Source organism: Rhinolophus sinicus, linkage group LG12 (assembly GCF_036562045.2).
Source record: "Rhinolophus sinicus isolate RSC01 linkage group LG12, ASM3656204v1, whole genome shotgun sequence".
NCBI lineage: Eukaryota > Metazoa > Chordata > Mammalia > Chiroptera > Rhinolophidae > Rhinolophus > Rhinolophus sinicus.
Window position 1 is genome coordinate 7,999,943 of NC_133761.1, and position 14,023 is coordinate 8,013,965.

A 14,023-nucleotide genomic window follows, 5' to 3' on the forward strand; every position below is an offset into this window, starting at 1 on the left:
CAACAAAAGCAATAACCAATACTGAAGAATTATATATAAAGTGCTAACTTCTTAAAGGCAGATATAAATTTTAAAATGGTATTTGTTGCCTGTCAGCCAATGTAGAACTTTTGGTTTGACACTTACTGGTATACTGTGAAAGAAATTTAGTGAACACATACTGTATACTAGGCTAGAGTTTACCCGTTATTTCTTATGTAGATTTTAAAATACATTTTCTTTTGATTCTAACATTAGAATACTCTTAATTTTATCTCTTCCATTTGCATCTTAATCTTTTTTCTTTTGATAAAAGTTTACCTTAACATTAGGATACTAGCGTGAGTGACCTCAGCCCATCAGATTGGGCCTCTCTCAAACTGTTTTATACCAGACTCAGAATTGCCAACAGTTTATTCATCAGTTCCTTATGATTGCTGAGAAAAAAGCAACATTCTTTTTATTGAAATATTTAGTACTCCATTATCTATTTTTAGATGAAGAGTAAATATTCAGGTTACCAGAGTAATTTAGTTTTACTATTTCCATCATTCTAATTGGTTAAATTTAGCTCAGTGTATCTATCTCCACGATTGGGCAACTATGGAAACAATTCCGTACAGATAGATGTACTGGCATTTTGCATCAAGCTGTATACAAACTAACTATTTTAGTACATGTCTAGTACAGGATTTGGTGGAATCCTATGGTTTACACAATGAAGACTATATCTTTATTGTAAATCATTACTCCCTTAACTTAGGTGCTCACACACAAGTGCTGTTTTTCACTTCAGTTCAGGCACATTTATGGCTTGCTTCCTATATGCCAGCAAGTAGGTGCAGGGGACGCAGAGATAACAAAGATACAACATCTGCCTTTTGGGAGTTCTCAATTTAGTAGAAGAGATAGAAATGCAAATTAATAATTTTCTTTACATAATTTACATTCAAGGTATAGATCAGGAAAGGATTAACTTTAGCAGTGAGTAGATTGGGCATCACAGAAGACTTTCTGATGGTGACCTTTGAGTTCGGTCATGGAGGGTGTGGTAGAATGTTTCAGGCTAATTTAGTGAAGGGCATTGTAGAAGGAACATGTACAGAGGCCTTAAGGCAGGAAATGACAATCCGTGTTTTCATTGTTATCTATTCTTGAGGTACTAGAAAGAGGGTCTTTTTCTTAAAACAAGTTATACCTATATGATAAGATTTTATTTTAAAAATAATGGTTCAGTTAAGATAAAAGCTCAGAATTGCCCCGTAAAATTGGGCAGCAGTTATGCCAATGACAGCATATAAAAAGCACTGAATTGGGGCCTGTGTAACCTACTCTAGTTCTTGGAGTTTCTTATTTTATAATGACATTGTTAATTTATTGCATATATACATATGTATATATGTATATACATATATATTCACTAAATTGTGGTTCTTGGGAGAAGAGGGACTTTGATTTATTTTTATGTCCCTTCCCAATCTTAGCATAGTGTTTTGTAAATGAAAGAAGTTCAATATTTGTTAGTTAATCTTGATTTGCTTATCTTCAGTTAGACCAAAGTAGGAGAGTAAATACAGGTGAATATAGGTGGGTATTTGTAAATTAGAAATAGATTCTCACTTTCTCTGATTGTTTGTTTTAGTGCCTTTCCATTTAGTCATACATTTCCTCCAGTTCTTGTGTCTTTTGTGTTACCTGTCCTCCCCCACCTTTTAAAAATATTGATACCCACTCTTTTAGTCTAACTTTATTTTTCCATTGTACCTCTTTCATATTTTCAATTGCTTTTGCCCTGTACTTTGAAATGTCTTTATTCTGGTGACATTTTCTTATAGTTATTTTTCTAAAATGATGTAGAACTTTATTTCTTCAGAGATAAAAATGCATAATAGCCTCCTTTAACTCATGCTGGAGGCGTATTTTTATATCTGTACCTTCTCATTCATTCAACAAATATTTATTATAGAAAATCTACTAGATACTGAGGTTACATACTCTACAGTGGTATTACTGTACATTGAGGTCCCTGCCTCCACGAAGCTTATGGAGACAGAGTGTAAATATTTACTGAATGAATGCAAGATTAAAGCAGAAAGACCTCTAATCTCAGTTAGAATTTTTATGTGAGTTACTTTTTATTTACTTTTCCTTTTGTAGCTGATCTTTGCCTCCTTTTGTACCATAACAACATCAATTTTAGCAATTATTTTCAGTGATTCTTTTATAAGAAACTGGTATGAAATTATTAAAATACTTTATCTTCAAACAATAAGAACAGCTGAAACGTGCTGTCATTTCCCTTGAACAGCTTTAAAACTAAGTTTGATGAGTAATCACTGCCTACTCTGTAGTAAATACATTATTTGGCAATCAAATGAATGTCCTTTTGTTAGCTGGCTAAGTGGTACATTTTTCTTCAAGTAGTAACATTTTTCATTCTTTGCTATGAAAAATCAAAGTGACAAGTCTTGGGTGCATTATATGATACCATTTTTTGAAAAAAAAAAAAGCTTTCTTTTATACAGTCTTTTCCCCTCCCTAGTATTTCACCCTTTTGCATGACTTGCTGTCAGTAAAATAGTGCCTACCTGTCTGCTATTTTCTGTTTGTCTTCATTTCTACAGCAGTCTTCAGCAGCTTTCAAAATTATAAATGTGACTTTCCCGTGACAGTCTAAAAAATGTTTAATCAGTGTGGTGCTGGGTATTTTTTCCACCCTTAGGGGAAGGAAACTGAAATCTTCTTTATTTTTAAATTTCTTGGTACTTATTAAATCTTTAATAATTATTAATCACTTCCAAGGTCTATTTAAGTCTACTTGATAATATATCTTTGTATGTAAGTCTCAGTGTCACATTTTCTGTTAACAACTAGTCACCACACTAAAAATATATAGTTCAGTATTTGCAAACTTTACAAAAATCTTTTGATATATAAAAGTCAAGATATTGTCCTCTGTCATGAATTCCCTCTTCATGAATTTAAACTTTGATATGTGTTTACTCTGGATGTATGTCTATAGTCACAATCCATATGAAAAAGTATAAAACTGCTGTTTTGCATGTAAAAAGTATTTTTCTCTACTGCACCTGGTGTAAGTATAAATGTTATGAGGTGTACTTTTTAAAAATGTGTGTCTAACTATTACTTTGGAGAATGTTGTCTGGCTAAATGTGAAAGGATATTACTGCTAAATGACAAACTCTGATTTTTAAAACATCATTTAGCTACAATATCACTATTTGCTCCCAGTAATACCTTTATAGCTTTGGATACAGAGTCTTTTTAATTTTTCAATTGGCTTCTCTTGTGTAATTATTTCATCATAATATTTTTATTTAAAAAATACATGATTTTTGTATTTGAAAAAGAAATTTGAAAAATAAGGGAACAGATTGGAGAATACAGATTCTTAAGTTGGCTTTGCACATAAATGTTACTTTATTGTTTCTGTAGTACTATTTTAAGTATGCTGAAATTAAAATTTGGTACTATAATTGTTGATTTTAAAAAATACGTGGTATATTTTTGACTAGTTGGCAGGTTTAATAGGTGGAATTGAATTATGGCTTGCCCCAAGGGCAAAATAAAGTTACAGTTTTTAGGCATCTGGACTCCTAGTTTCATGTATGCACTAAGTTTCTTTAATTTTTTAAGGAAAGGAATAAATAAATCACTGTGTATTTGTGCGGGAAGGTGGAGAGGGTGCAGAAAGAAAAGTCTAGGTACTAGTTTTATATGATTGGTAAACAAAGAGATTTATCAAAAATGTTAATTCATATTATATATTTGGTCTGCCTCCCGTACCTTCGTAAGAAAATTTTAGCAGGGAGGAATTCTGCCAGCATAATTTTTCTCTAAAACATTATAGTAATCATAATGTTTGTCATTTTAAGTGCTTAATGCCTTATCTGTAGTAGCCTAGTTGGGAAGACAAACTCTGTTTCCTCACAGAGCACCCACTATCCTCCAAAAAATAAAATTATTTTAAAAAAATTTATCCTTAGAGAAACAAATGACCACAATATTAAAAACAGAATTTCTGTTACCTGGAGTCCAGCAGAGAGAAATCCAGATTTAGTCATTTGCTAATATATGTTGTGCGGCTAACACTGCAGGTGGTGGAAATGCCCATATGTTTGTGTTCCTGATTATGCTTTTTGTAACTATAATTTTCCCTTCATGTTCTCTCACTAAACCTCAGGGATGTAGGAACTCAGTTTTCACTTTAGTATTGAAGAATTTCACTGATAATATTGTGGGCTGAAAACTGGGTAATACAAGTACTTCATTATCTAGTCATTCTGAAGCTGTTTCATACTTTGAAACTCTCTGTGCAGGGATCTTGACCTTGTGTTCATCAGCAGAGAAGTTCAATGGTACAGAATTTAAAGTGGTCTCTAGAAAAGAGGAGCATCAAAAACTGTTCTTTTAAAATACTTTTTAATTTTTTATATCAAAATTCAGTCATTAAAATGAAGTTTATAGGAAAATAAAGTTGTTTTAAGTGTTAAACCTTAGAAGAGCAAGTTATAGTAGTAGGACTTTTCTGTTGCATTAAAATAGACCATTACTGATGAATTTATAGTCATTACTCAGTGATGAAAGTAGTAGAAAAAGTGATTATTAATGCTATCACAATTTAAATTTTGAGTTATGTTGGTGCAAAAGTAATTGCGGTTTTTGCATTTTTTTTAACCTTTTGAACCACAATTATGTTTGTACCAACCTAATATAATTTTCAAGTTCATTTACTATACCAAGTCATGATTTGTAACTATAATAAATAGTAACGTTTGGTGTTCCCTTGCTTCTTTGTGATATTTACAAAGTTGAGGCTAGTTATTCAAGTGCAGAACCATGGAAAAATTATCAATCTTTTCAAACGTGCAAAGTTAACACTGAATGAAATGTTAGTCATTTTTAGAAATTTGGATTGCTTAGAGTTATACATGTACTAAAAAAAAAAAATCACGTGACTATGAATTTTCTTGTGCTTTCCTGCTATTTAGATGCCCAGCCTACAGAGTCTGAGAAGGAAATTTATAATCAGGTGAATGTAGTATTAAAAGATGCAGAAGGCATCTTGGAGGACTTGCAGTCATATAGAGGAGCTGGCCATGAAATACGAGAGGTAAAACATACGCATTTTCCAATAAACTGAAATTTTCGTCTATTGTTTTCTATACTTCAGAATTCTCTTAAGTATTAAATATTATGTGTAAAGGAAGAGCACTTGCATGATTTTGAAAGTGGTTGCAGTGATATAAAAGTAAAAGGAAAACAGTGTGCTACAAATAATGTAATTTGCATATATTAACAAAAATTTTGTTTTTGTTTTTGCTTGCTCTCACACCTGAAATTTGCAGTATCCATAGGGAACTGTTTGTCCTTTGTTTGGAGAGGAGGAGAGAACAGAATTTTCTTTGGCTTTTTTGTTCCGCCAGTCTGTTTTTCCTGCTCCTAAGCGTCCTTGGGGAAAGCTGAAGTCGTCCTTGAGGCCTGCGAGCCCCAACTCTGTCTGATGACTTGACACCACAGAGCAAACGTTTGGTGTGGACTGCCTCAATTTTATTCTCCCCAAGTTCTGAACTTACCAGGTTTCTTTCTGTCTGTCTCTTTTTCCATTTCTCCTGTGTTTCAGAAGAAGCTGTGTCTCTACTTCTTACCAAGACAAAGGCTTCTCTCCCTTTGTTCTCCATCTTCCTCTAGAACTTGGTTCTTTTAATCAGTTCCTTCTCTTACTTATATCTTCTGTTGTTTTTCTCTTACTGACTTCTTTCCCTTGGCACATACACATACTCCGCTGTCCTGCGCTGCTCAAAGAAACACCCTAGCCTGTTTTTCTCATTACCACATTTCTCGAAGGCATAGCCCATGCTTTGTTTCTTCATTTACCCCCACCTCTGCTTCTCTTATTATTCTCTGTAACTAATTGTGCAAAGGCTATCAAGGATCGATCTACAGTTCATATCCAACTCAGTTCCTCTAATAGCGTTTGGAGTATAGTGAAGGCAGAATGAAGTGCAGGCACAGAAGAAGACAATTCAAGAAACGTTTTGGATTAAGGGACACAGGTTTTGGTGGTTGGCTGGATGTTTAATGTAAAAGTAGAAGAGTTAGATGATTCCATGTTTCCTAGTTTAGATTAGTTGGTGATATCATTACCTGAGGGAAGTGACATCATGTGAATTCCTTTTTTACCTTCCCTTTCCTGCCCCCGACTGCTTCTTCTGGAACGTCTCACCCATGCACCCGTCCTTGCCTTTGTTTTTGTCTGGCATGTGCACCTTCCTTTTTTCTTTTCCTGTTCAATCCCTATCCTTTCTTCAAATCACAATGATCGCCTACTTCCTCTTATTCCTTTGCCCTGGTACTTTGCACGTGTTTCCTATATGGTAGCCATCAGGTTTTTTTTAAAAAAACCATTGATATTTGATGTTTTTCTCTCCTCCACTGTACCTCCAGCTTGAGGAGAGTAGACGTGGTTTTTCACTGACTTTTGTGTTAGCAGCAGCTAGTGCTGTGCTTTGCAAGCAGTTAGTAGCTGTTGAAGAAATACGAGAGTTTTAGACTAATCTTGTCATATCATTAGCTTAAATAAAACTTTAAGATTTCAATAAATAAAGGCATGTAACCATTTCTGTGACATTCAGGTTCTCTAAACATTTAAACATACTTTGAAAAAATCAAACATTTATGGAAGTGGAAGATGTAAATCATTAAGCAGGATCCTAATTTACTAGTTGATAAATTATTCTTTCCCTACAGGTCACACCAGTTCACAGGTTGTTCTAAAAATGTTTCATAGTTTCTCCATATTGATTATTAGTGCTGCTATTTCTTTGAAAATGTCCATCAGTGTTATATCATTAAACTTCTTTAAAGTTTGTTTTATAATTGAGTTCTTATCAACTGGTTACAGTTGTCTCCATAAATAATAAAGAAAAAAATGCCATTACCTATTTGATTTCTTTTTCCTTTTTCTTTTTTTTAAGATAGAACTCTTAGAATTTTTTTAAAACTGCCTAAGTGGAAGGGTTTAAAGGTCTGCTTCTGTGTGGGAAGGGTTTTCCCTAAAGTCTTGATGTTGATGTAATTGGATGCATATAAGATTCAGTTGTAATCTTCTAGAAGAGAGTAAAATAAACTAAAAGTTTATGTAGAGGTCATTTCAAGGACGGCTTTTGAAGCTATGAAATCTGGAGCTCTTAATGCTATAAGCAAAGATTGATGTTCTCCATAGTTACTAAGTAGCACTGTGCTTTCCTGAGGAGATAGAAAATGTGGCCACATACAGTTCACTCATAGTGTTCCATGAGTGGTCATGCGGGAAAGTAAATGTTTCAAAGTTTAAAAACAGAGTTATAGAAAAATAATACTGAAGAACACTAAAAAATCAGTAGGAGAATAAAAATCAATGGTAAGAGATTCACCTTTCAGTGCTTTGAGACATATTGTAAAGGTACCATCACTAAACTGTTGGGTAAAGGAATTAAGGACAGAGAACTAGGTCAATAAAACAGATATAAAATATGTAAGCTAGCAAACTCTTTTTAAAAAACAGCATTTAAATCTTTTGTAGACAGATAAATGTGTTGAAGAAATTTTCACTGAGGAATGTATATTGATGTTTGGGTTTAACTATATAAGCAGAAAAGATTTATGAATAGTAGAAAAACAATTTAAATTAAGAAAGGAAGGTACAAATAAAAGCTGACTATATACCAAATATACAGAGAACATATACAACCACCATAACTGTTATAGGTCAGCATGAAGACTTAGAACCCCTCTGCCTGTGAGAAAGCGCTGACAGTAGAGAACAGTTCAGGTTTGCTCATAAGCACACATCACTGTCAAGAAGTTTTACTGTATACAATAATACATTGTTAAAAGCTCGATATTGGTTGGTTTATGAAAAAACAGGTAGTCGTAATCAGTGCAGATGATATTGTCAAATGGTTGTCTTTTTGGAAGTGAGTCTGGCAATGTGTTGTAAAATAAGATCTGTAAAATTATTTGTACACTTGCATAAGAATCTTACATTTTCGAAAATAGTCTCCAAAAGATGCTATTGAATTATATATATTTTATTTAAATTGCATTTTATTAAACAGGACTCTTAATAAAATTAGATTTAATGTAGAATCTATTAAATAAGCAAAGCTTATTCTCTAGGAGGAACCAACTAGAGATGGAAATAAGAACTTTCCACTACTGTTTTGATATAGCCGTTGACAGTTTCACCAGTTTTGAAAATGAGAGTTAGACTACCTGCTTCGTGACAACCTCAGCTTTGACATTTACAAGTGCTCTTCTGCCTGTTGGGCTGTAATGGGTGCTGTACCAAAAACATGGTCTAACAGCAGTAAAACCGATGTGAAATCAGGAGAGGAATCAGAATTGTAAGAACTGTAAGATGTCATAAAAGAGCAGCCAGTCTTCAGTTCTAAATCCAGTCCAGGCAGAGCCAGGAAGTAGTTAACTCGTATCAAGTTATGAAAGTGGGTGACATTTGCTGGAACATGTTGATATTATGGCAATGAGGAGATACTTAGAAAATCATTTTTAGATTCTTGCAAGAAAAGTTGGATTGGTTTCTCTACCGAAGAAAATAAATTAGAATTTTTTATCTACTTGCTCATTTCCTGAATAATAAATAAAATAAACAATTTTTTACTACTTGCTATCAAACATTGCTGAGACTAAAAGGGCTGAGGCTAAAAGTGTTTTTCATATACATCAGGATAATGTCCCAGTTCCTTTGAAATATTCATATTAATATAATGTGAAATAAAGATTGTTATATGTTGTAGTGTCAGATTTTCTTTATCATTAAAATACTTCTGGATAGTCACATACATGGGATTCACTTCAGACTCCTGTTGTGTTTAAGCATCATTTAAAAAGGTTTATATAAAAAAAATCAAGAAAATTTGAATATAATGGCAAGGTTATAAAGCACATTGCTTAGACAATATATGGCCCATTTATTTAGTTTGTAGCTAATTTAGTCAGGCCATCCTTTGAGTCTATCTGGTTTCAACTTTATTTTGCTTTCTTGTTTTTTGGTTTTGCGTAGATGGAGTCAGAATACTAGTGCCTTGGGGAAATCTAAACATGTCAGTACCTCCTGATAATGTTTATAGGGGGCCCCTGAACCCTGGCCTTGCTTAGGAGTTTCAGTTTCAGATGGTGTGTTTTGATTGCTAGAAGATGTTAGAGGAGGCAAGCCAGGTTGTCAAAAGAGCATTAAGTTGCATAAAAGATCAAGAAAAGCAAAAGAAAGGTGAAAGCAAGAAAATAACATTTCTTTGGGAATAGCCTTCTATATTCACAAAATATTGCCTAGTGGTTTGAACGACTGGGCCTAAAAAGAGGCATACTCCTATTTATATTAAGGTCTCTAGATTATGGTTTATTTTCTCCCCTTACAAATTTGCAACTAGTTTTCACAGTCTTATTCAGGAAAACCCAAGAAAACGTGGACTCCAGAATAAGATTTTAGTTAGAGGGAGTAAGTATGAAAGTCACGTATTTCAGGTTGATTTAGATTCTTAAGTGTTTGCTAAGATTCTTAAAGCTACTTTGGACCCTGGAATTTGAATTATTGCAAGTTTCTTAGTCATTTCCCAGAGTTGGTATCTTATTTCATTTATTGCCTTCCTTTTTTGGTTTCTTTTATTCCACTAAAATAATTATTTGACAAAGAACTACTAAGAAAGCCTGTCTGCGGCATGGGGAACATTATAAAATGTTTTCCTTTTATGGTTCTAAAAAGTACCAAGGCATAATACATTCAACAACCATATATTGTGTGATTTCTTATTCTATTATATCCATGTCCTTTGCAAGGTTAACAAGAATGTATCACAGTAGGTTTGCTGCATCTATGGAGTGGAGAAGGCCCTCTCAGCATTCCATTAGTCGGTATTTTATAGATTATACTTGGGTTTCTGACTTTTGCTGAAACCTATATTTTAATGTAAAAGGTATACTTTTGTGATTTTTAAAAATCTTAACATTTTTTCCCTTTGGATTTTGAAGGCAATCCAGCATCCAGCAGATGAGAAGTTACAAGAGAAGGCGTGGGGTGCAGTTGTTCCACTAGTAGGCAAATTAAAGAAATTTTACGAATTTTCTCAGAGGTTAGGTAAGTTGAAAGTCTTGTAATTATGACTTCCCTAGTGAAAAAGACATTTACTGACACCAGAAGTAATTTTTAGCATTTTTGTATTCACATTGCTAAATTTATATGTTCCATAGCTTGTTTGACTGTAAGATTACAGCACAATCTTCTCATCCCTGTCAACCAGGTCTTTATTTAGACCATTCTCCTTGACGAATTATGATTTCCACAAGGAAATCTCTGATTTCATTGCAGTCTAAGGGGCCCTAGTAGGAGAAACCACTTGCTAGGATTTCTCTCCAGTCTACCTTTCCCAGATGTGGAAACTAATCCCCAGGCCCTTGGATTATTTAGATGTTCGTGTTCTTAACATCATTGCTGATTATGAGCAGTTCATATATAAAACTGTACAAGATGAGAAACAGGGCGCTAGTGATATACCCAAAGTTACCGATGGAGTTATTAAAGCAAAAAGAAGTCAAAACCATTCGCTTTTTCTCTCACATGGGGAAAATTACTCAGATTAGAATTGTGCCTTCAGTGCAATAGTGAGCAAAGTGGGATCCTGTTTCTCGGAGAAGGAGGAGGCAGAGCAGGTAAGATTTAGCCATTTAGCTGCTGTGTGATTTGAAAGATGGAAATTGGAGGGACTTTTCTGTGTGAAGTTGTGGCCATAGAGGAGGGGTATAGATGCATCAGAAATTTGAAACATTTGAATTGAAGATCTGGACTCGTGTTTTATATAGTTTGATGTTTGAATCTCATAAACGTTATGCATGCTACATGGATACAAACAACTTAGTAGAAGAACCACACCATGAAGTGGAAGTCGCATTGGGGGCTTGTTACTAAATTTAGACCTGAGATGTGATTTGTTTGGTCCTCATGGTTTTTAACAGTTCTTAATTAGTTGCCAGGTTTAAAAATCGGTAATTACTAGTTTCAGGTGTACGGCACAGTGGTTAGACATTTATGTAATGTACGCAGTGAACCCCTGATTAGGCCAATACCCCCCTGGCACCATACCATGCAGTATTATTGACTATATTCTCTATGCTGCTTTCTACGTCCCCATGACTATATAAAATAATGTTGAATGTTAGCTGTAACTGAAAAAAAAAAAAAAGATCAATAATTTTTAAAAATTGGTAATGATTTGGGTTTGGGGATTTGTTTTTAAGTCTCTGTTATTTTGAGAAAATCAGGAGCATAGACAGCAGTTGATTCATTGACCTGCCTCTCAGTCGCCGGCGCTGACCAAGGACCATCTCTGTCCATTAGGGCACGTGCTTTCCAGTTTGCAAGAGGTTCCTCGCGCTTCCTGGTTTACTTACATCTTGCTTTCCATATTCTATTATATTAGCTGCTTGCCATTTTGTTTGCAGCTTTTGCTTTAAAGGTGAAGTTCTGTTTTTTTGGGCTTTTTTTGGTTTATTTATTTTTTTTAAAGCTATGCTTTTAAATAATGGTTGAGATAGAAATGTTTTATGAATTACCCTTTTTCTCACTAGAAGTAAGAGGTGTACTTTATTTTCCCAAGCACGACAGCTGGTTCTTTCACACTGTTTGCCTTTCAGTCGTGTTTCTCCAAAGTCTGTTGCTTTGTGGCTTCAGAGCCTAGGTCTTTTAATTGTGGTTATCTTCACTTTTGCAGATTTAGAGTTTTTCTGGGGCTGCTAGTTCCTGGCTGCATTTATAGGTAAATTGCTTCAGGCGCTGCTCAGGTCTTCAAGCTCATCTTGGTCTCTTAGCATTTGCCAGTAAAAAAGAGAATAATTGTAAAATAGGCCAAACCAGTCAGGCTTACGTGTTTTCTTATATCTTAACTATTGTAATTAAATCAGGCTAGTGGTATGTGTTCTGTCGTGGGGAGGTCTGTAGTAACACAGGTAATAGCAAAAGGCTGTTGGTTTTCAGGGTCTCATGTGGGAGCCTCGAACCTTCTTTATAGTGTTCGAGGGGCTTCCGTCAAATTCTGAGCGAAGTGCAAACGTAAGATCTGATGGCTTCCTCCTCATCTCTTAGCCAATAACCTGGTGAGTGATGTTCCCAGTTTTCTGGCTGAAAGGATGCATGCATATCCTTGCTTGCATGTGACAGGAACTCAGTGTTTGTTGAATGCGTGAGGAAGTGATGGATTAATGAATACACACATCTGCTGTATCAAATAATGGGTATTTAGGAGAGGTGGTCGCTGGATTTTAGGCTCTGGAGGCATAACGGCCTATATTTGGATGCTGGTGTTTGTCAGTCACTAGCTGTGTGGTCTTGGCCACATCATTTACATTCTCTGAGCGTTAGTGTCCTGTATGGAACTGTAGTCTGTTGAGCCCTTTGCGTTATGTCCACTACCTCTCTTGTCTCTTCTCTTCTTGCCTCACTGTTGAGCCAGAGGTGAGGATACACAGCACAAAGCATACGGAATCTTGCAGTCTGAAGGAGAGGGTTGTACAGATACCCCCGTGGGCGCACTCCAGAAGAGGGACCTGAGCCCTTGCCATTTGCGTATTTATAGAGGGATGGGAAAGGGATCACTTGACTAATTTGGAAGATGCTGAGCTCTGTCCATAGGGCTTGGCCTTTCTGGCAGCTTCGTAAGGGAAGGTCATGTGATCAGACTGTAGATAAACTGCTTGGTCTCCCCTCAGTCTTTCTCCCTCCTGGTCCAGGGGCTTATGGTAGGGACCATCTCCAGAGATCATAACGAGTGAGTTTCTCCGACATGTTGACTTCTTTTCACTGGGTTAAATTGATCAAAATTTGTTCTAAAGGTTCTGGAGTGCCCACAGCAACTGTGGTTGTCTCTCTTGGCTGTCTTAAATCCCCCACAGTGCACATCCTTTGGGTTCTCTTCTGAGGATTCAAGGACTGGTCTTTGATAGTAGGTGGGTGGCAGTTGCTCTTGTCTCTAATGGGGAACTTTCTGCAGGGCCCCCTCTTCCTAATCATCTAGTCGTTTCCCCTTCTTGCTCTGCCTTGTGGACTAGTCAGTCTATATTATTTCTCCCAGGTGGTCTCTTCTTATATAGTACTGGCTTCTGCACTGGTCTGTGTACCATTTAATTTCTTCCAGAATGTAGGGCTTAGTGGCCCATTAAGTTCCTCCTTGTCATCTACGTTTTCTAAGAATCATAACCATGTGGTTTTGTTTTAGGAGTTTCATCAGAGAGACCAAACCCTGTGTCACCTCTTCTTTGACCTCCCTTTCTTTCCAACTCAGGCAGAGACTTGGACCACCACCGGGGATCCTCTGTCTCTGATTCCTCTCTTGACTCCGGGCATTGTAGGCCAGTAGGACTGTCTCATATCAGCAGGCCCCCAAGGCGAGAGGCACCTAGCTGCTTTAAAGGCAGATTAAGATAAGCAGCCTTGTCACCTTGAGTGTGTACCCCTTTTGTGCTAGATCTGCCACTGAGGGCTTCAGCCATTCATGGACACAAGTTTAGTAACTATGGCCATCCCAACTCAGCCAGGTGACCTGATTCCACCTCTGGGGTGGGGTGGGGGGTCTTCCATCCCCTTAAGCAGCAGAGTGCTTTGAACACTGGAATTAACCCTGGGATCTGATACAATTTAGGAAATGCAAATTTTTTGGAGCACTCTTGTTTTGTAACAGTATTGGTGTGGTTTTTGTTTGTTTGTTGTTTTTTCCTGTTCTCATATCTTTTAAACTTTGCTTTCCACTTGTATTAACAATGAAGTGAACCTTGGGAGAAATAAACTATTTTTCAAAGTAGCCAAAAAAAAAGTTTTCCCTCTTAATTGACCTTCACATCCATGCTTGCACCTCTGTAAACCGTCCATACGCCTACAGTCCCTTCTCCACACTGCAGGTGAAGTGGAGTATTTAAACGCTAATCTGATACCACTTCCTGGCTTGAATACTTTGTCCAGGGACATTCGGGTGACAAG

General features: G+C 36.0%; 1 protein-coding gene across 11 annotated transcripts in view; it reads left to right on the forward strand.

Moving 5' to 3' along the window:
• The window catches only part of CYRIB (CYFIP related Rac1 interactor B), a 130,700-nt gene that overhangs the window by 102,235 nt on the left and 14,442 nt on the right, over positions 1 to 14,023 (forward strand). For 10 of the 11 annotated variants that reach the window (XM_074316755.1, XM_074316757.1, XM_074316756.1 and 7 more), the window contains 2 exons: positions 4,992 to 5,113; positions 10,030 to 10,135. In XM_074316755.1, the coding sequence (XP_074172856.1) occupies positions 4,992 to 5,113; positions 10,030 to 10,135 (228 nt within the window). Of the gene's footprint in view, positions 1 to 4,991; positions 5,114 to 10,029; positions 10,136 to 14,023 lie in introns of those variants that run through there. The other variant, XM_019723814.2, reaches the window with a different exon arrangement.